The sequence below is a fragment of the Sinohyriopsis cumingii genome, chromosome 19 (genome assembly GCF_028554795.1).
Source record: "Sinohyriopsis cumingii isolate HCF-2022 chromosome 19, ASM2855479v2, whole genome shotgun sequence".
NCBI classification, from domain to species: domain Eukaryota; kingdom Metazoa; phylum Mollusca; class Bivalvia; order Unionida; family Unionidae; genus Sinohyriopsis; species Sinohyriopsis cumingii.
The window spans coordinates 45,630,787-45,654,684 of NC_142979.1; the positions used below are offsets into that span (position 1 = coordinate 45,630,787).

General features: G+C 36.7%; 1 protein-coding gene across 1 annotated transcript in view; it reads right to left on the minus strand.

Moving 5' to 3' along the window:
* The window catches only part of LOC149775627 (uncharacterized), a 57,268-nt gene that overhangs the window by 4,330 nt on the left and 29,040 nt on the right, over positions 1-23,898 (minus strand). Inside the window, exons 11-16 of the mRNA XM_089943715.1 lie at positions 20,749-21,039; positions 19,685-19,750; positions 6,909-7,250; positions 4,763-4,855; positions 3,240-3,524; positions 1,969-2,274 (exon numbers count right to left, since the gene is read on the minus strand). Of these exons, the coding sequence (XP_089799841.1) occupies positions 1,969-2,274; positions 3,240-3,524; positions 4,763-4,855; positions 6,909-7,250; positions 19,685-19,750; positions 20,749-21,039 (1,383 nt within the window). The remainder of the gene's footprint in view (positions 1-1,968; positions 2,275-3,239; positions 3,525-4,762; positions 4,856-6,908; positions 7,251-19,684; positions 19,751-20,748; positions 21,040-23,898) is intronic.

The window sequence follows — 23,898 nt, forward strand, 5'->3', positions numbered from 1 at the left end:
TTATGTGGCGCAATTAATAAAACTTGTCCGCAAAAGTCATCCCATCCATAAAAGTACATAAAAATATGATTTTTATTTCTCATTTTTAACGATGATTATATATGATTGCAATTAATAAAGGTTCATGTTAAAAATGTTCCGGTTTGGGACAAAATTATTGTCTAAACAAAGTAAACGCACTGCTGTTGGGGAGGAACACAGTTTTCATGAAACCACAAACGACTAAGAACGCTTATGACAACACAACGTGCACAAAGAGGCAAATACCAGGTTACAGAGTGCAGGGTATTATTCTTAATGGAAGTGTTAGACAATTTGTAATGAGTTAGGAGACTGAGATTATAATTTCCTTTGGTCCTACATTTGGTCTTGTCAAAAGGATGCTTATGGTGTCGAACCCTTGTGAGGAAACCAGAAACTTCTGATGACTATAAAGACAGGGTTCATATTCTAAACCACCAGTAATAATCTGTGTTTACCAGAGAGGACAGAACAACATCCACACTAAAAGATGTATCTCTTTTCCACCAATGCGTGAAATAAAATTTACAAGACATTATGTGGTGAAGATGCTGAAGATGCTGAAACTAACCCCTAACAAAGTCCCATTTTACTTCCAGCAAATGTGTTTAGAGAAAGCGGCAGATACAAATGCCTTATATCTGACAATCATCTATCAAAACTTCTGGAAGTCGGGCAAGTGCTGAATAATTGGAGGCGGTCAAATATGACACCGATTCACAAGAAGGGAGAGAAATACAAATCAAACTGTTATCGACCATCATGCCTCAGAAGCTATTGCTGAAAGATACCTTAGCACATTATCACCAGTAATGTCCTAAAACATACAGACACGTACCAAATAATCGCCGACTGTCATCGTGGGTTTATACAAAGTGGACGCTGCGAAACTCAGCTGCTCACTCTAGCTCATGGGTTTAGCATGATCATTCGACAAAGGTATCCAGCATAATCTTATCATTGCTTTTTTAAAGATGTTTGATTGTGTACCACATGATATCATACATTGTAAAATGGATCTTTATGGTTTACTGAGACATCTATAAAAGATAAAAGCATCTCCATTCAGCTATACCCAGTAGATTATTAATAGAGCATACACCACCGGCAGTGCACTCCTTTCACCACTACGAACACTAATGTGTACGTTGTTCTTCCTCGTTTTCATTTACGGTCTTCCAGTAAAAAATTGTAAAAATGTGCTGATTGCAGAATTTACAGAAGGTTTACATTCAACCCGAATAGCAAGATATTGCAGGAAGACACTGACATACAGACATTTCGTAAAGAGAAGTAGGACAGGACCTAACTCCCATACAAATATAACACATGGACAGTAGCCTGGTCAATGTAATATTTTATCACTCTCCATAAGCGGAAGGTTCATACTCTAAAGACTATTTATTCCACATTATATTTAGGGGCTAAATTGTGGACATACTTCACATTCAACAAGCATATTGACATATTGACAAAAAATGAAAAAGAATGTTCCTTCCATAGGACGAATCTGAAGATAAACTCTGAAAATTCCAAGTTTCAGCCTACTACTCACTAATAAGTCCTACAAATGACTTTTGCTCGTATTTGTAAAGACTACACACTCCTGAATACATCACCAGGATTAAGATTTTTCAGCACACACACACACACACACACACACATGTAACTTAGACATTTATTATGATTCAAATTTAAATACGTTTTCTCAGTTGCAATCCTTGGTACTATATTAACACTTATATGGGCAATTGCATCCATTTCGTATTTATCTGTGGTTTGTATTAAATATATACTATGACTAAAAGGAAACAGGACAAGAAGAGGCCAATATATTGGTGTAATTGGTGTGATAACACATCTAAGCCAACTGACAATTAAAAGAGATAAACGTAACAATCACAAAAAGAAAAAAGAGGAAATCTTGAATGTAAACCCGAAACTTACTGGCGCTCATAGATTCCGCAGTTTCTAACATCCTCACAAATCTGTCGCTGCTGAATATTCTCACTGCTTTTTGGAAAGCAATGTATGCATCCGGCCTTTCTTCATCAATCAGCCACTTTAAAAATGCCACAGCTCTATTTCGTCTGGAAGGTGGATGGCATATTTTCTCATAAAGTGCATTATCCAAGAGTCTTCTTTCCACGAAAAAAGCTCCATATGTCTTTGGTTCTAACTCATCAACAAAAATATTGTAGTTCTTTACAATACTAGTTCTAATTTGATAGGCAATCTGTTCACTGCTAAGGCCTGAAAAATGAAAAAAAAACAACATGAATGATTAAACAGTGCCGTTGTGCTTTATTTAGATGTGTGCATTCATTCCTCTTCCTTTCCGTATTTATATTTTTTCTCAGTCAAACGTAACCTTTGATTCCATTTCACTAGTTGGTTATCCAGATAAGACAATTTATTTGATGATCAACATGTATAAATTAAACCAAGCATGGTTCTTTTTATATCAAAGAAATGAAACTCTTCAGGATGTATCAGTAAGCTGGACGAAGTTAAGAATTATTTACCTCTTCACAAATTAGACACATAAGTTAGATTTTTGTCACTGTGCTACACTTGGAGTGTTGTGCCCGATTCTGATCCACTGGAGTAAGAGGATCACTACTCTTCAAGCACTGACGAGTCCACTTATTATAATTTGTCCAAACGTTGTGTTTGTTTGTTTGCTGCGTGTGTGTGTGTGTGTGTGTGTGTGTGGACGAACAAGTTTAGATACAATATTTATGTAATAATCACGATGCTTGAACTGCAAGAACTGAATTTCATTAAAATCTCAACTTGTTTCAAACGTGAAGAAACGTGTGCTCTTCAGTGTCCACAATGTATTTGACATTTGCCTCAAGACATATTAAAAATGTTATTAAAGTTTCGGAAATTAGATAATTCATGTTCTATATTGTCTATATACTTAGTCGTTTGTATTAATGCAAAATAGTATTGATGCTTAAAATGGACAGTCTTTTTTATGGGCCTACCACACTGAGCAGGAACGGTATTGAGTCTCTTTATGCCTGCTAAGAGGAAAATTATAGAGTGACGTGTTAGCTCTTTCAACTTTCAGACTTTCTCTGTCCGTATTTTCAAGAGATACCATTGAAATACTGACATATACATATACATTTTTGGTCCGAAATATTTTGAAAAGGGTGGAAAACTAGCAAGCAAAGGACTAACAAATATAGCAGTGAACGTAAAAATACCTGAAGTATTTGTGTAAGAGCCTCTCAAAATATTCAGAACATGATGCCTTCCTAATCTTTCAAGCTCACCGATGAAGATATCAACAGCCTGTTGGCCCTTTTTGACTATCTCGTCCAAAATCAACTTGACCCCTTCTCTTCTGTCGACGTCAGCTGTTAATCTACTTAGGACATTCCGGGGTAGAATTCTCTCAAAAGCCTTAACATACTCCTTTGGTTCTAACTCATCTTGTAGAAATGATGCATATTCCTGAAGTTCACGGCATGTTACCATCAATGTGGTATCTTGAAAACAAAATGAATAACCATAAGCAATCAATATCAGTGTGTACCTGTTCAATATTGATATCACTGGTATGCATGTGGTCATGCAACGTGTGAGAGAACATAAGCTGCAACAGTAGCACAGTTTATATATAACATACGAAGAGCTTCTTAGAACTGCTATTTAAAAAAAGAACGAATCTGTCGAGATAAATGATGATAAATTTGCGTTGATGCTTGAGCTTCTGAATAGAGCAAAAAACTCAACAAATATCTAAATAAGTAACTGAACTTTAGGGGGTGGGGAGGAGGTAAGTTTTGTGAGGAAGAGATGATGTTTTCATTCCACCATATATATATATATATATATATATATATATATATATATATATATATATATATATATATATATATATATATATATACCTTGATTTCTTTCATAGGAATCCGGAATGACTGTGTAGACACATGAGAATCAATTACTAGGTCGTCATGCACGCGTGTCTGCTACGCACGAGTGCATATAACACCGATTTAGTAACATCAGGTGATGTGTACTTAGTCGTGAGGGAACATGGGCTCGTGTGTGCAGGCAAGGCGATGGGTACCGTTTACTCGCGGATCTGGGTTCGAATCTCCGTAGAGTACGAATTAAAAATTCTCTAACCTATATGATAATATCATTTGTAGTAAAATATTAATTCTGCCTACTGTTATCAAGCATTCTTCTATAGAATCCAGGGATAGTACTTTTCGTTCTGTCTGGTGTATATTTATAATTCTCTCTCTCTCTCTCTCTCTCTCTCTCTCTCTCTGTCTCTCTCTCTCTCTGTCTCTCTGTCTGTCTCTTTCTCTCTCTCTCTATCGATCGATCGATAGATAGATAGATAGATATATAAGCCACCCACAAATATAATAACAGGGTTGAAGTTTCTATCTTGAACAGTGCAATCACGCGACATTACTCAGGCGCACATACACTTGAACATATCAGGACCGGACGACGAATAAGATATTTCCCGCTAATTGTCCGAAAAGCGCGATCAGATAATCAACACAAACGTAAAGGGCGGCAGCCAATATGATAGAAGCTTTGAAAGTAGATCACTGCCTTCACGCCAGCGTCGGTACATCGTCAAAATGAGTTTATGAATGTGGTTGGCATTATATGGATGTTACACTATGTGTGTGTGTGTGTGTGTGTGTGTGTGCGCGCGCGCGCGCGCGCGCGCGTGTGTGAACAATATCCCTCTGCGAACCTGTAATGCCTGGAACCACTGAGTCAAGACAAGTTTTATTCCGGCACATTGCCTCTTTTTCTTTCTTCTCTGGTTTCAACAGCCTCTGTTTTACTGAAAAATAGAAATCAGTTTAAGAAAGAAGACTTATCCATTTATTTTCCTCCATGCTAAAAAGCTTTTGGTGAACAAGATGTCTTCTTGTCAAATCATTTCAATGAAACCAAACAAAGTTTGAAAAGAAAACTTTTACGTTGCTTCTTGATGAAGTGGATAATGAAGAAACGATTCGAGTGATATAAATAATTTATGTTTTTGTTGGTATGTGTGTGTTTGTGTGTGGATAGATATATGTACAAAGAGATACATACCTGTTTCGATACTCCTCGAGGCGATAGCAAACATTAACCTCTACGAAGGAAAGTCCGAGAATAACGGTGATATTTATGTTGTCTCAAGTTATTTATCGTGTGGAAGTGACTTATTTAAGAAATAATGCTATCATATATGCTTTGGAATAAATGCTTTGGAAATGTAACAAGTTTATGATTGGAGAAAATTTGTGGTACAGCTCTCGAGTAATCGGTATTTTTTTTTTATAAAAAAAAAAACTTTGTTCACTAGGGACATGTGCTCCAAAGCAGGGCTTCAAATTCTTAGCTAGAACTGGCCATACATTATTTGCTAGTTTTGTAAATAGACAGATCTGTCTGCTATAACGCTGCATTTTCAACATTCTTAACCCATCCAAGACGGGAAATTCTTAGTTCATTTAAGGCCGATGAGATGGATAAATATATTCCACTAAAGGAAATCTGCTTGAATATTTGCAACTTGAACCATCCTTTACAAAACTGACAAACTGAAAAATTGTTTGCTTAAAGTTACAATGGGTTAGTGTTGCATAATATCAAAGCGTAATTTCAGGATTATGTTCTTTGGAGAGATTCATAACAATATTTTTCTGTTCTCTGTTATTCAGTTTGATTCACTTTCTCTAGTCTGAATTTAACTTAAGCGATGTTTACCGAAATAGTTTCTAAAAATATAAATTTACTGCAGAATATTACATGTATGGAGTTGTTATTTGATTCACCTGACAGTAATAATCTCTCTCTCTCTCTCTCTCTCTGGCACACAAAATCACACACATACGATAATCTTAGTGGGATTTTTTCCCAACGTGTTCATACATTTATTTTTCATTTATTAACCGATACCAACAGGAGATATTAACATTCTACTACAGGAACCGCTTAGCAACACTGACGTAATTAATCAATATTCCACTTAGAAACGCCGATTGGGAATACCAACTATTGGTACCCCACGGACCAACCGTGGATTACAAAATTTTAAATCAGGGGAAATAGCAGATTGCCAGAATTCTCGCATCTTTTGACATTTATTTGCTACAGTAATAGAATTTCATAGGTCTGTGCGTGTGTGTGTGTGTATATATATATATATATATATATATATATATATATATATATATATATATATATATATATATATATATTAAAGTTATGAGTGAAATCTCTCTGTCTCTATGTTTCTCTGTCTGTCACTCTCTCTCAATGAAACTCTTTAGCGCATGCATGATGTGGTCTTAAATCAGTAAATCACGTTCTCTTTATCCACACTATGGCCACTACGTGAGAATGTGTAGTGTGCTAGAAGCTGAGGCAACAACTTTAGAACGAGCGGGAAGATGGTAAAGGAACTTTCGCTTAATCCAATCCACGCTGTCTACACCCTCACATCGATGCGTGGTGAAAAGAATCATTACGTGAGTTGTACTGTATCTTGTACCGACGCTGTTATTCTATAAATATTCAAACCCCATTCACTGTATGTATATATGCATATATTTATGTGAAGTCGCGGTAGTTCAGGTGGAAGAGCATCAGACTCATAATGCAAGGGTCGCAGGTTCGATACCCGCCTAGGCCAGCCTGTGTCAGCTGCCTCTGTGTCCTTGGGAAAGTTGGCAGTTGGCTCCTATTTCCTTCGCATGAGGTAGATAATAATGTCTTAAAGTGCCATTAAAAACCACAAAACAAAAGATATATATAAAAGGAGCTAATGCATTCTTGCTGAAGGTAAACTTTTCGAGATTTTAGATGTCAAGCCCATAACTATGATAATCATTTGTAACACAAACCTTGGTGTGATTTTTCTGCTGTAATTTTAAGAACCAAGAAAGTAACACCATCTCTTTTCATCTGCTCAACATCCTTTAATGTGAATAGGCTTTTGATGTATTTTTTAATTTCTCCAGTCATGCATGCATCATGGAGTTTCTGAATCGCATGACACGTTAGCTGCCTATGGACTATCACGATAGACCCAAGATGCATGCTTTCATGTTCTAGATCTAGAAGTTTCATATTGTATTCCACCTCCATGTTGGTTTCTGACTCCTCTACAACCCTCATCTCAACATCAGCGCTTGGTGGTGACAGCTTCACATGGAACTTTATGTCTGTAGACTCATCGATAGAAGCTGTAATGAAATGTACAGGTATTAGTCTGTTTATTAGTCTCAGATGGTATGGTTGTTTAGCATTTTTTTAATCGATTTTATTCGCAAAAATTCAAACAAAACATGTCCCCTTCTTCTGAACTATAATAATTCATTTAAATCTTGTAAATACGAATAATTTCGTATCTCTATAATATGTTATTAAGTATACTTAATATGCCTGTTTATTAGTGCTTTTTTATTTTTTTTATTTTCATGATGTCATGTGGATTATGTAAAGCTGTATTTTGTAGCTGACCTTGTCCAAAATAATGTTCATTCCGTACCTGACCAGACTCACTGACATTTTTATTCCATAAACAACTAATACATAACTAATATTTTTTGTTGAGTATGGGTTTAATATTAAGATAATCATACATACATACATCATCTTTATTTCCTTCCATGGAAGATTACATGATATAAGAATAAATCATCTGAATACAATCAATAAATAATTACAAAAATAAAAAAAAATAAAAAAAATTCTATATTAGAATACAAATTCTTACACAATATCAATCAACAAAGTGTACGTCAACTCATAAGTTGCAAGTTTCAGTACCTTATTTACAGAAGATAGCTGCACACTGCATGACAAAGTATGCTGCATACAGGACGAATAGCTTGGAGTTTTCTTTGTCGATTACTCCTGATGGTAACCTTTTACCTAAAAGATATTGTAGTTGCAGCTCATCTTCTGCATTAAATAACGTAATGTGCAGGCTCAGGGGAAATTTATCAGTAACGAAATCCCAGAAAGAATTTCGAACGTTCGACATATAAGGACAACTAACACAACAATGAAGTATCAAGTCTGTATAAACATTCCCACATCTAATACACATATCAAGCTGTGTTTGTGGAACAGCAGCCCATAGTTTAGCTACATATGTAAATACCTTAGTGTGTTGTCTGGTTTTAGCCGACTGCCACACTGAGGCAGGTCCTAAGTATTCGTGTATCGAAGAGAATCTATCAAAATCTGCTTGATTAGACATACGAACTCTCCAGAGGCTATTTTCAAGACCAACAATTTTTGACCTTACAATTTCTTTCCAATTATGTTTATCTGGAATTTCAGAATGATGTAAATAATCAGTTAGATACCTGAGCAAGTCAAACTTTTTTGAGGTATAATATAAATTTGAAATTAACCCACAGCTTGACATGCATCCGCTCAAAATGAAGTGAAATAACGCAACGTTAAACACACGTTTAGCATGTACATTGTTAGGCATCAAACACAATCTGTGTAAAAACATCAATTTTCTTCTATAAAAACATCAATTTTCTTCTATCAATTTCGGACTGCGCTGATGTCCATCCTAGCATTCCCAGGGCAATGTCTGATCTTGTATGTATTGGAAAACCTTGTAAATGTTTGGCAAAATACCTCAGAGTTTTATCCAATAAAGCAAGGTCACTTTTTGAAATGTTACACCATAATTCACTTCCATAAAACATTGAAGGGAAAATTACCTTCTTAATTACATTTGCAGCAACCAAAGGATTTAAACCATTCGGTTTAATGCCAATACCAAACAGACCGTGAAAAGATTTTTTCCCTTTCTTGCATGCATCAAGTATTGCGTCATGCGACGTCAGCTTTGAGTTAATCCGGTGACCCAGGTGTGTTGCCGAATCGGTAACCGGCAAACATGACGGGCCAAGATACCATTTCATATTGATATAATTCTTGTATTGGGGTCCGAAAATGATAATGTATGACTTTGTGACACTAAGCTCGAATCGCCACTTATTACTGTAGTCGTATGCTATATCTAACAGCTTTTGTAGATTGCTAGGATATATAGCCAAAAGTGAAATATCATCAGCTAGGGATGGATTTCCCACAGCTAAGGATCCAATCTTTGCTCCAAATCCACTATTTTCTAACTGTAGCAGCAAGTCATTTATAAATATTGTGTACATCAAGGTTGACAAAACGCCCCCTTGTCTCACTCCTTGGCCAATTGAGAACCAATCTGAAAATTGCCCATTTACAAGAACTTTACTCTGTAAATTTGTATACATGTTAAAAAATATCAAAAGGGATTTACCCGTAATTCCCAACGTGAATAATTTAAAAAGCAGTCCTTCGTGCCACACGGTATCAAATGCCTTTTTGTATCAAGAAAAGCAGCAAAAACCCGTGAACCCATGTTTACATTATATTGTACTGATTGCAACAGCACAAAACTCGCTGTTGTGCAGCCTAAACCTTTTTGGTAACCATGTTGTTGTGAACTGGGTATACTAGAATTAGTATCTTTGAGCCAAGTTACCAAACGTTCATGAATAATTTTCTCAAAGGTTTTGTAGATAACAGGCAGTAAAGTAACAGGCCTGTAACTTTCGAAGGAGTTCTTTGATTTTCTATTACATTTGTACAGTGGTATTACTAACCCTTTATGCAGTCTACAGGTATGTAAGATTGATCAATCATCCGAGTAAATAAAATTGTCATATACTCGATGAGATAGTCGCTGCCATAGATCAAATGTTCATTGCAAATTTGATCATGGCCCGATGCTTTTGATTTCTTTAGACCTTTAATGATTTCTCTTACTTCGTTTAAACTGATACTGGTCTGTAAGGCCTCGATATGGCTTACTTCGTCCTGTAGACCCCGATTTAATTCTCTCTCTATAAATTCATAAAAGTTTCCGTCAAAACTATGGTTTAAATTCGGCGTGTGAATGATCTCATAGTATCTGGCAAAGCCATTTGCGATGGAATCATCATCACGGACACAAACTCCATCAGTTGATAGTTCCTGACAAAAATTTATATTGTTCCCTCTCTTAATGTTGATCATTTTCCAAAAGTGTCTTACATCGCATTCATGTGCTTTTTCAATTTCTTCATACACCTCCCCCATATATTTTTCCACAGCCAGTTTTTGAACGTTTCTAAAGTCTCTCTTCTTATCTTTATATTCTCTGTAAGAATTAAATTGACTACCCCTCGGTCTTCCCTCATTTATCCAAGTATACCTAGCTCGTCTTTGAAGTTTATGTGCTTCTTTGAGTTCATTTGACCAGTATGGTTTGGCATGATAATTGAATTTAGGCTTTGGAAGCGTGATGTCGCTTGACTGCTGTATTGCATTAACAATGTGCCGGTAAAAGCTATCAACATTGTCCGAAATAGTATCCTTATCTAAAGTTTTCAGGCGAAGGTCCAGCTCAGATTGATAGTTTTTCAAGATATCAGCGTTTAATTTATTCCAGGCTATGTTGTTTCTCTTCATAGACTGTCTGAAGTCTCTCCCACAGGTCACTGTACGAAGGGAAGTAAGGATAGGGAGGTGGTCAGATATCACGTGCTCTTGGTGATCTGAAACAATGTGCACACTTCGTAATCTACCTGTGCATTGATCCGACAGCACAAAATGATCAATCATCGTTCTTGCTGGGATGAGTATGGGTTTAATATTAAGATAATCATTAATAGAAGTAAACATATTTATCTTGGTCTTAGTCAATGATATTCTGTTTACTATGCACTTTATTATAATTTTAGTGACAGATCTTCTAATTATAACTAAGCGTTTATCTTGCAAACATTTGGAACCTTATAGAATGAAATATTTTCCATTAAGTAATAGGTTATTTTATCGAAAATGTTTATTGTGACATATTTTCAGATAGAGGACTATATAAACTTTTTATTAGAAAAAATATTTATTTGTGCCCAATACTTCATTAAGCTGGAATTTGTTTATTCAAATTAATTATTCACTGGTAATACAAAGTGCACTTTAAAAAATATCATTCTTGGAAATAGAAACCTTGATTTATAGTGATATTCCAAATAAGGACACATCACTACGACACATGCCACCACATGCACGTCAACAGTTCCTGGGTTGTTTTCATTTTAGAATACTACTAAAGTTTGTTCAGCACTTTAATAATTTGGACTTGTGATCGAAATTCTATTATTTTTTTGTTATTTAATTCGCAATGCCGTAATTTCCTTTTACATTTTCTCTTTGTATTATATGGAAATAAATTATTTGTTGAATTCTTTTTAAAACTTGTTGGATCTCATTCTTTTCTATTACTTATTTTAAGACCCTAGAGCCGTAATAACAGTCTACGCCATACAAACATAAGAACCAAGTGGCCTGAGATCAGTTACCTACTGAAATCTGCCTCAGAACGAAATGTCATGGCAGTTGGTGATAAAATCTATGCGGGTATGATCCTTCCTGATATTTGAAAATTGTCCTATATTTTAGAAGTGGTAGCATATCGGATGGCAGATACGAATCATTTGAACAAACTTAAAAGACGTTTGCCCATATGATTTTTTTGCTTCAAATTTAATCAACTTTTCTTCACTAATTTTTGAGAATTTTCTAGAGGTTTTTCTGTTTCGTTACATTAGTAAAATTTGAATCGTTATAATTTGTACAAAACTGTAATACCCAGGATGCAACTGTGAAAGGAGAAACGAACTATTTTTAGTCCACAAGATGGGTGGTATTTTCCATGTGTGTACTATTAGGATGATTGTCACATCAATTGGATATAAGTCTGCGCGTTAACAAAAATAATTGTCGGAATGGATACTTCTAATTTCAATGTTACAAATAGTCTTCAAAGTTAGTCAGGATAAGTAAAAACTGCCTACATTTGGTAAATTTTAAAGTATTCAGAGCTTTCGTAGATCGGAGCTTCAAAAAAAGGCTACATTACAAAATGGTGCATATAATGTATGTATATTCAAAATACTAAACATGTGTTTTGGTGTTTTCCATGTATATGTTGACCAGAAGCAGAAACAAAAATGTTCTTTTTGTGCCATAGTAATGTAAATTTTGTTTTGTTTTTTAATGGTAAAAGAAACTGATTTCTTTCAACACTTATCTTGATGTGATATCGAAGTTCATAAATTCATAATATGTAGATGATCTCAAAGATTTAACATTGAATTTATTAAACGAGTTAAATAATTTCCAGCTTTTGCGAGACTTGGAGAGCTGGAAATTATTCAAGGAGTTTCATAAATTCAATATGAAATCATTATGCTAATATCATAGTATCGACCGTTTCGTGGACGTAGCTGTATTTAAATTTCAAATTCCATAGCAGCCAGGAAAGCTGCTATCAACATAAACAAAAAAAGGACAATCACTTTTGAGTTGGCCCTTCCGTCTGCGCTATATCAGGCAGACGTTATACATGTTTATCGGCCGGGCAAGTCCTGACAAAATCCTTGCAAGATCAACTCTGAGGACACTAACATTCCTATGAATGTCACTATGACATTGATAAATTTGAACACCGCTAAACAAATATCGCGGTTAATGTCTTTACTGGGAAAGAAGACCTATAACCGCTGCGCGTAGGTAAGTTTCCTAATGTAAGGCAACAGTTATAAACCGTCTTGCAGCTCACTTGCAGAACTGTCAGACAGTTAAAGTGTGAAATGAGCTAATATGTCTCGATAGATGATCTTAGTTGCATGGGTTGCCATGACAACAAACACTAGAAAAGAAAGCTAGTATGCCGACGAAGCCTCAGTATATTTAGTCTTTTTTCCAACCTACTGGAAGCCCACATAAATTCCCCAACGTATGGCCTTACCGATGCGAAGACTTCTAGAACCACCACCATCGCATGTGCGTCCTTATTTATGCAGATTTAGAAACACTAATAGTGACGGGAAGAGCTTCACTATACCGCTTAGACTTGAATAAATATGGATAACCGCAAGGCTTTCCAAAGAGCTGTCACATCTGTGGTGAGAAATTCGACAACGATGGGGTGCGAAACTGCTGCCAGATTACCAACGAGTACCGCGATGCAGCACGCAACAAGTGCAACCTCAAACTACGGGGCTTTCCAGATAAAACAGACAGTTTATCATAGAGGCTGTGGGACCAGCCTCATCTGAAAAAATAAGCTCCATTCCAAACTTCATGGAAAAGTATGTGACTTTTCATTAGGGCGAGCTTCAATTTATTGACATTTTAATTTATTAACAGCAGTCTGGCAAAGCTGATAGCTAACTCACCTAAGAAGGCATTCCGCGCCACAGCAATGTACACAACGTTTGCCGTTGATATTATCCTCTTTTAGACAGAGCCGTTTACCCAAATGAATATATCAGCAACTGGGAGGAGTCGAAGTAACACGCCTTCCATTGATAAACACCATTTATAGCCAACTCATCTGTGTGGTATAACTGAAAAATTTGGGCATTTGCTGAGCATGAGCAAGACATTTTCGTGCAAGAACATGGGAAGCTACCACGGCCTCTTCCTCAAGACCGATGTGTTTCTGCAAACTGACGTAATCGGGACATATCATGACACATCGCTAAAGAAATATGGCCTCAATTTAGTCGCCTTGAATGACCTTGATGCCGTATTAAAATCACAGATACCAAGAAAGATCTGCTAAAAGATATCGACTTGCAATTATTACACAGAAGGGTATCTTTGGCGGCAATTCGATGACAAGCCGGCATCATGTGAAACGGAACAACCAACGTGTCCAGACTACGACAGTAAACAGCCATACAGCTAGATAACCTCCTATTACGCCAACAACCTCTATGGATTGGTCACCATGCAGAGTCTATCAACTGCTGCTCCTCCACTCGAATCACTGCGGCGGACGCCCTAAAGGGTTACAACATTAATCTCATCTTCGAGTATTCTGAGGAACTTATTGACGCACACACAGACTAACCGGGTGCTCCTGAAACTATAAGCTTACATAGGATTTCCGAAGCAAGATAAAGTGAAAAATCAAGGGAGGGGATTTACAAACTACACAAGCACATATATGTGGTCGATTACTGAAAACCTCCAGATCAATACCTTGAATTTGTGCCACCAACGTCCACAGGGCAAAATAGTTTAATCAAAGTGAGAGGATGGCATCATGCATACAGCTTCAAATAGACTTCCAAAAGAAAGGTTATGTCAGACGTCAGACTTCGAGAAAGATTTCTTCAAGTTGATGAACAGCTCTGGTTTTATGAAGGCAATGGAAAACCTAATAAAAATGGATTTCGGTGGATATTGTGAAGCCTAAAGCTAAAGAAGACATGGTCCCTCATAAGACTGCCTCCCAGCCCTTCAGTCGGTACATCTTTGGCGGCAGCCATGTTACAGATCATTGCACATAGACCTCTTCTGCGATGGTGACTGCGGCTTTCGTTACTTGAAGTACTACATGTACCAATCGAGCGACCCCAATCGAAATGGTCGTATTGTGCTACAGGCGAAGGACACAGCAAACGTAGTGGCAATAACCGACAACGGTGTGTTGGCGTTAATTGAAAACGTTCGCTATCTCCTCGATAACAAAGAAGTTAAGTCGTGCCCGGACAACAGAGATATCTTGCTCGCTGTTGCGATGACTATATTTCGCAGGGCCGGCACATCAATGATGTTTATCAAGGACGTAATAGATTGTGCCGATGACATTCAGTTTACCATAAAACAGAACTTTGATTCCGAGGTAGCTTACTACGTCGATGTAGTGGCCGGAAATAAGGTAAACTTTAACATGGGCTTTGCAATGCAAAAGCGCCAGGTGGACACGTACGAGAACTTTCCTGCACCATATCGCTAATTCATATTTGACTTCTTTCAGGATGTGCGTAAAGTCATTTTGCACCAAGCACACTATCGCGCTGAACAGTAAAACCCTGGCGATTACTATTTCTATATGACAATGCCATGACCGATGATATTGTCATACTCAACAAGCTTACCCCGTGGACGCCGATTGTAACGCATTCGCTATTAGTGGAAACCAAACTGCATAAGTTCATGCGGATGGGGATGGGCATGACCACGAAAGTCCAGCAAGCGCCAGTTCTCCTGGCAAATCAGCGCCCACCAGAGTATCACCGCATTCTGGCACGTATTCACTAATTTCCAGGACGTGACATGGTTAAATGACCAAGAGCGCAACCCAGTGGCATTGTATAATCTCGGTGTCACTGAAGTAAACCTGTGCCTTCTCAGCCATTAGAAGCTGGCTGTAAAGATGCGTTTAGACCACGTCAACAGCAACGTGACTAGCGCTTATCGCCAAGCCTGAGTTACATGGGATGTGACCCAAACGTCTATTTTGGACCTACGCATTAGTCAGAAGGACTTTACCGGCCTCTACCAAAGATAAAACTTCAACCTGAAACAGCGCATTACATGTACATTAAAGTCCGCAACGAACAGAGCGTAATTGCTATTTACAGAGAAGTATTGTTATCATCTCAGACACAACAACGCTATTCGAGGTCCGTGAAGGGCAAATGAAGGTCATAGACGCCCCAATAGAAACACCATTTAAACGATAAATCCAAAATAAACATACACTCATTGACTTGTGCTAGAACAATAACAATATGATACAATAGAAACACAACTAATGTCCCTCTCCAACTGTGAACTTGAAAAGGTTGCAACTCCAGAAAGGCAGACCACGGATTCTCCGTGCGGCCCTGCCACGACAACCTTTAGATACGTGTTTCAGTCATGACAATCTCTGCTCAGACTAAACAAGTTATAGCCACATGAGAGGCAATGTGTGTCATCGACTTGAACTTTCAGTCTCAGCCCTAAAACTTATGCGCAAAGACTGCATCTAGCCCCTGATATTTCACATACTGTAGTCGCTGACACGAAGTCCGACCATTGTCTAGAAAGGGGACAAGATCTCCACCTGCTATGGACCGCTCCGGTGGCCTAGAGGTTACAGCGTCCGCCTCAGATGCGGGAACTCATGGGTTCGATCTCCGGCTGAGTCATACCAAAGACTTACAAAAATAGTACTAACAGCTTCCTCGCTTGTCGCTCAGCAGTATGAGGTTAGTGTTAGGAATGGTCGGCTTGGTGTCAGGATAATGTGACAAGGTGGGACATCACGCTACATGTCTGCGACATGATGCCCCAGTGCTAGACATCACTATAAACTGCCACACTGTAGACATCGTAGCGATATGACTGAAATTTTTTTTGAAGCTACGTTAAAAATCCAAATAACACACACACACACACACACACCTGCTAGGGTGGCAGTAAGAGCTTTCTCAAACATTTAACTGCTGTCTTTGGTCCGGTCTTTAAAACCATTTTATGTCGTCTATATGAGTGATGAGTTGGTACATCCACAGAAGTTGTCATCATCAAACCTGTCGCAAGCCAAAACCGTGGGACACATTGGACTGCGTTTAGGGCGACGCCATCCCACCTTCTCAACTTTGACTCAGATGGCTGTTAGTTGGGGAATAATAATAACAATTATATATATATAATTGCCCAACTAACAGGCATCGTTATAATAAGAAGCTAAATGTACTTCAGTTGTGGCGTTCCTTTCTATATTTTGTACTAATATCAGAGATTTCTTGAAGCATTATGAACCTTGAGTTCCGAAATAAATGAAAGTTTGATTTAATAATTAAGCACGATATGTTGTATTCTTAAAAAAAATTAACCTCCTTTAAAAGCTAAATATTGTTACTCTAATTAGTATTGAACCATCAACGATAAGGCCATTAAGTCATCTTTGCACTTGTATTCAATGCATGATGCTTACTGTCTGTTCTCAGACAACAATAACCAAGAGACGTTTGCTTAAGCATCTGGCATACACAACCAAACACCAAATAATGCGTTATTCTAACAAGTTTTTCACCCAATTCAGACATGAATTAATTGTTCTACATATTTAATAGAAAACACTAATACCTTGCTCAGTCAATCATACACACCAGTTTATGCCACTGATGAAGTAAGTTAGCACTCAAATTGACAGGTGCAGTTTTGGTTATTGCCACATACGTGTAACAAACACACACACACACACACACATACACACACACACACACACACTGCATCTCTGTCTCTCTCTCTTCATCGTATCCAACTTAATTCCATAAATGTAAATATATCCCTTCATTAAGTCTTTCATATATGTTCTGAAGTTATCATATAACTATACTTATATGCTTAAGGTCTAACTCGATCCTTTTCTTCAAATTTTATCTAAACTGTACATATCATCTTCAAATCACTCAGATATAAACAGACCACTTGTCATTGCAATGTTAAAGTTGCATGTACTTCTGCTGAACAGTGACTGAAAGACAGTTGTGGGGATGGAGGAATATGCTGTATAATCAAACACATCATTCCTTTTTTTTTCTGCTCAGCATTAGTGGAAAGTAATAGTTATCAGCATATTTAATTTTCTGCCTTGTCGAGAATGAATGACCACTTTTTCGGATCACTCTTTATCCATGAAAAAATCAAATCGTTCACTCTCAGTCTTGGCTGTCGCTGATTTAAACCCGTTGAATCGTTCATCTAAGCTACATTACGATTACCCGTTTACGAATTTCACTTAAAGTATTTTTTTCAAGACTAAATACAAGTTTCTGTCTAGAATTTCCAATGTTTGATTTATGTATTGTATTATCAGTCAAAATCAGTCCCTTTGGACACGTCCAGCAAATATGAATAATTTTGAAAATGCACTATTTTGTAAGTTAGGGCGAGTAGATTACCAAAAAATTAAATATTTGGATTTGAATGTGAATCTAGCTGATAAATTATTGAAGTTATGTTTTTCTGCACATTTTGAACTTACTATTATGGATATGTTGTGATTGATTGGTGAGTATACAAACTAAAACTATTGACATTATTCAGGTGCCATGTTTGTTATAACGTAAAAGTTTGCACGAAAGCATGGTTCTCTGCCATAATAGTAAATATTAAATATGGAATCACTACTTGAAGAATTTCTCGTTTAATACGCATATATTTAAGTTGGTAACGTTGTCACTGAATCTCGTAGTTTTCCGACCCAATGCCACGCACCTAATCCCACCGTCTTTAATAGCCAAGAGGATGCAAGCATGCAGTATAATAAATTTTAAATTAACTGGCTAATCTGAATATTACACGATATTTACATAATATGATGGCACTTTGTGGACCCTGACCATCATACTATAGCGGGGTTTTGCATCATCATCATCGTCATCATCATTATTATTATTATTATTATTATTACTCCGTCTTTCAATACATACGTTTGTAGTGTAAATACACTGATATCATTTTTCCCTCATAGATAAAATTATATATGGGATATCAAGTTCAAAATGTTCCCAAATATTGTTCAGCTGTAGGTCGTGTAAGATCCAAATGCCTTCAGATGGTTCCCTGCCACGAGATAATTACAATCATGACTTCATATATTGAAACAGTAGTTGGAAAACCGCACGAATAAAAAAAATGCCCTACATTTCGACCCAAAACAAGGTTTTCAACCGGATGCCTTAAACACAAATAACAACAACAGACACACACACACACACACATACACGTACGAACACAAGGAGTCACGCGCGGGAACAATAAATATTTACATTATAACACATAAAAATTATCGCAATAGCCAAAAATAAAGAAAACGTTTAGAGAAAAATTAACTACATGTCCAAAATCAGAACTAGTTTATAATGTGAAGAGAGCAAGATGGTATGTGCTTAAGCTGGAACCATGATACTGGAATGCTAAGTTTAGTAACAGTCCATCAGTATTTGCAAAAATAAATGTGCAGATACGATTTATTATATTTATATGATATGTATATAGCCAAAACAAAGGGAAATCGATGGAAGTTGTCAACAGATCAATACACACTGATGTTTACAAGGTCTTACACGTTTCGAAATAATTATCAAAAGCTGAGACTAGTTGTGCACACGTTAAGTACCTGAATTTACATTTTAACACCAAACAGGAGAGGCGGAGAGGCCAAGGCATGGCTAATGGAGAAATCACAGGAGAAGGGTAACAAAGCCTTGTGCACATTTTACTTAATGTCAAATATTATTGTAAAGTTTAACAAATATATTTAAAGATTTTGACACTACATTCATGGCCGGGGCATAATAAGTCAAAATAAGAGGACGGGCCATTACTGGCATCGACCACTGCAAAAGAAGAATACTATAAAATCAATCTGATTTACGTGGTCGAAATCTTTATTGATGTTTTATGTTCCTTTGGACCACGATCGGACACATTTAAAAACCATTTCGGGTGATTATACGAGCAAAGAAGTCAGTGAAAATGACCTAAAGCAAATACTAACCTAGATAAACAGAGCACAGCTTAAAGGTAAGCAGACATTAATGAATCAAGAAAAATAGATCGTTAAAGTAACCTACCCGAGAAAACAGCTAAATGCAACTATTAATCTAAATAATTGAAATATAGGTCACAATATCCCAATTTCCATTGCTCTAAATAACACATCCAAATACCAAATCGTTATGATTGTTTAGGCGAGACTGACAGGCGAATATATACATCATCAACCCGTAAACCAAAAATATGTTGCAAACCAGCCATATATACTGACATGATTGTGGTGACCTCCAACTTCCAGTCCTCGTTTTGATGTCAAAACCAGGCGAAATTTCACAACCTGAAACAGAGCAAAAATAACTAAGTTAATATCATAATAAATCTATCCATCACGAAATAAAATCATATTTGTGGATTCGAATTTCAGTCGAACTATCAAGTTGCATTTATTAATGTCTATGTCTGTGTAAGCGAGATATCTTAAAGTCCCCAACATAACCTGCAGGTAATCATATAACCACACTGAAGCTTACGTTGCGGAAACTATTTTCTTGTTTAGCTTTTTGCGATACTGACCTTGACCTTTAAACCACACACATCTCTGTCAATATTATTTCCACCCACATCACGTGTTAGGGAACCCCGAACGTTGGTGGATGCATATGATTCAGAATAAATGTATTGTAAAGAAACCATTATTCTGCTTCAAGGCACTGTGCCCTTGACCTTTCACCTACTCTGCCGATGTTCTCTTACTTACTTGTAACCAGATGAAGTTTGCATAATATATGTGATATAGAACTAAAATAATGTGCAAAAATAATTTGTCTTCTCTGAGTCAACGTTATTTTGACCTTTGACATGCGGACCCTTAAATCAATAGGTTTCTTTCTTATTTAAAGTACGAGTCATCCACAAAGTTAAGTGAAAGTTGAGGGTCTGGAATTTTCTTTTTTGTGTTGGAGTGAACAGAAAATTGACCTCATAATTAATCGGTATCAATCATTTCTTTAGTGCAAGTAATCGAAGAGATTTCATTAGTATATGGTCTAGAACGAAATATACTGTACAGAAACACCAAGGAACGGACAAGGACAGTTATAAAAACTAAAACAAATCATCAATACACTTTATGAACATTCCGGTTTGGAAGCTACAATTTTATAGTGAAGAACAACATTTAACGTTGTTCAGCTGCATTAAGTAAAGTCATTTATAGAAACCTTCGCGAAATGATTGACCTTATGAAAGTTGCTTTGTATAATAATATACATGTCACGTTTCATGTGCTTGCAACAAGTTATTATGATGCTTAGACAAATATTTCTTAAAACGTACCTGCTGCGGTGTCCCAGGTGTCAATCTGATCAGTCAAATATGAATAGTGCTCTTTCAAAAGCTTAAAGAAGTAATTAAAATTCCTTTCAGGATTTCTGTTTATGTACTTCATAAGGCTTTCCACTCGTGTTGGTCGGAAATCAGTAAGAAACACATCTTCATGGTCATCAAAACTTAAAATTTCGTGCTCAACAAGGCTGTCTATCATGTATCTTGGCTCAATTTCATCGATTAGTAAATCTTTAAATTGTTCGTTGTACATAAGATGAGACCAGTCTTCAACTTCACTTGCTGAATAAAAGAAAATAGTAGAAGCAGAAAAAATTACAGCAAGGATACGTCAGAAAAATTAGCCTTATTGACACGCCTCAATAGCGAGTCTAATAAATGCCATGTAAAATATGTCGAATGCAATCAATGAAACTCACTCTAACGCTGAAATTATACGTGATAAAAGTTTTAGTTAGACTATATGTGCGAGTGGAATACGAAACACATTGCATGGTGGAGCGGCAAAACCGGTACCGTTTGAATCCCCACCCTACAACATTACTGGTCTTCTAATCGCGCGTGTAGTCAAACTAATTTACTGTATTTAATGTATGATAACGGCTTTCTTTCTAACTTTTATTTAATTTGCTTTCATTTCTCCACTTGTCACAAGTATTGTGCAAATTCCAACTTATTTTTTTCGGCGAAATTTGTTTGCAATATCCAAATGATTTACTGAAAGTATCCCATCATTTTAAATTGCTCTTGTGATTGTAGGTGTTGGTTACCGAACTCATAAAATGTTAGGGGGTACTTGTACAAGGACCATCGAATAAGTTTTCTCGGAAGAAGTCGACCTCATATTGTTTAAAGTTTTGGACCTTTTTGAAGGCAACATTATACTATCTCAAGTTATCGATCTTTCTAAAAGGGCTGATGTAAGAAATAATTATATCGGAGATACTACTCAGATATATCAAGTTTCCAATGGTGACTTTGGACAGTTTAAAACAAAGCTCCATGTGCACGAGAGTGATAGGGAAGGGTGAAAAAATAAACAAACGGGGGCCCCGTACTAAAGAGAATCAAAAGATTATAAAGCCAAAAAAGAAATTAATATTGGCGCTATGTCCGTTCAATTTTTATTGTTGTTTTGGGGCTTAACGCCATTTTTCAGCACACGATAGGCTATACATGGCGGCCAGTATTAATGGTGGAGGAAGAACCCGGGAAAACCCCGGAAAGAACCACCGACCCACGAGAAGTTACTGGCAAGCTTTCTCACATACCCACATTGGCTGAATCCTAGACTCGAACCGCCGCAGACAGAGGTGAGATGGCAGTGATCCGTAACGGAGAGCGCTTTAGACCACTCGGCCACTCGGGGCCCCCATGTCCGTTCAAGCTATTTTACATGATAAGACTGTCTATAACAGTGCAGCATGCCTTTAAAGGGAAATTGGAGTTTGTCTGCTTTCTAAATGAAAGGTTGCACTTTCTTTTTGCTTTATAAAAGTGGGGTCATTAAAGTACATCGAAGTTGCGTATCTTAACTGAGATATGCTAAATGGAATTCGTAAAGTCTATTGTTAAAAAGGGTCAAAGGTTTATAGGGGTAAACGGGAAATTAACATGATGCCACAATGTTAAAAGGCTTGTTTTTAGCAATCTTCTCTCGAGATAAAATACCGTATGATGACGTAGGTTCATATGAAAAGTTTGTCTGTTTTGTAGCTTCTTGATTCTAGTATAGAGTAAAATGAAAGGAATTAAAGTTTGACTTATTTTGTTTCGCTTGATTACAAAACTAACTTCTTTATATCCCTTTACTACCCAATGATCCCACTAATGAAGTTAAATCTTTACCCTGTTCTATGATATCACCATTCCTACCGAACCTCCTTTCAAAAAAACAACAAAACTACCATCTCATAACCTTTGCATACCAATATCCAGTTATCTTCTATCCAGAACACAGTGCTCTACTATCCAACAACCAATTATCAACTAACCACCAATCAGTTATTTACTATCCACTAACCAATTATATACTATCATCACAAAGTAATCTACTATCCACCAACTAATTATATCCTATCAATATCCAACGATCTACTATCCACCAGCCATATATCGATAAACCAAAACCCAGGTATATACTATCCACCAATTAGTTATCTGCCGTCATCACTTATCAGTTATTTACAATAACTGGTTACCTACCATCCAGAAACCAAATGTTTATTATCAAAACCAACCAGCTATCTACTATGCATCACCCACTTACCTACCATCAACTCGGTGATCTAATATCTACTATCTAATTATCTATCATCCACTAACAATTAATCTAGTTTTCAAAAGCCAATTATTCATTATCAACACCCACTTATATGCTATCCTCCACCCAGTCATCTCCTTTCCAACATCCACAAATATGCTATCCACCAACTAGTTATCTACGATGCATCACCCATTTTTATACTATCAAGACCCAGTGATCTACTATTCACCACCAAGCTGCCATAGTTAGAAACCCTCTTTTAATAAACGGCCCATTTTCTCCACTCAAAAAAGAAATATATACCTTATCTAGGCTTATAGATCCATATATATCCATTATGGCTCGTCTAAATAACTGAAAAAGTACACGAGTAATCCAAAGACTGTTAGAAAAATCAAAACAACTTAAATTATGAACGTTTTCAGTCAAACAGTGATACACGGTTTTCAACGCCCCTCTTTGGAAATCGTATCTCCAGCATGGCATTTATTAGAATAACAGCTGTATATACTATTCACCAACCAATTATCTACTTTCAAAACAACTCATCTGTTTTCCTACGCACTGTTATCTACTATCCATCAGCCAGTTATTTGCTATCAATACCCAATTATATATCATCCACCACTAAGTCATCTAATCCCATGCACACAGTTATCTATTACCTGAAACCAATTTTATACAATCAGTACTAATCTGTTAATTACTATCCAGTAACCAGTTATCTACTATTTATCACTAAATTATCTACCAAAACAACCTATTTACACCAATCACCCAGTAATCTACTATCCACCAACCAATTATTTACCATCCAAAAGCCATGTCTACTGCCACTATCACCCTCATAATCTTTACATAATTTGTAACCCAAG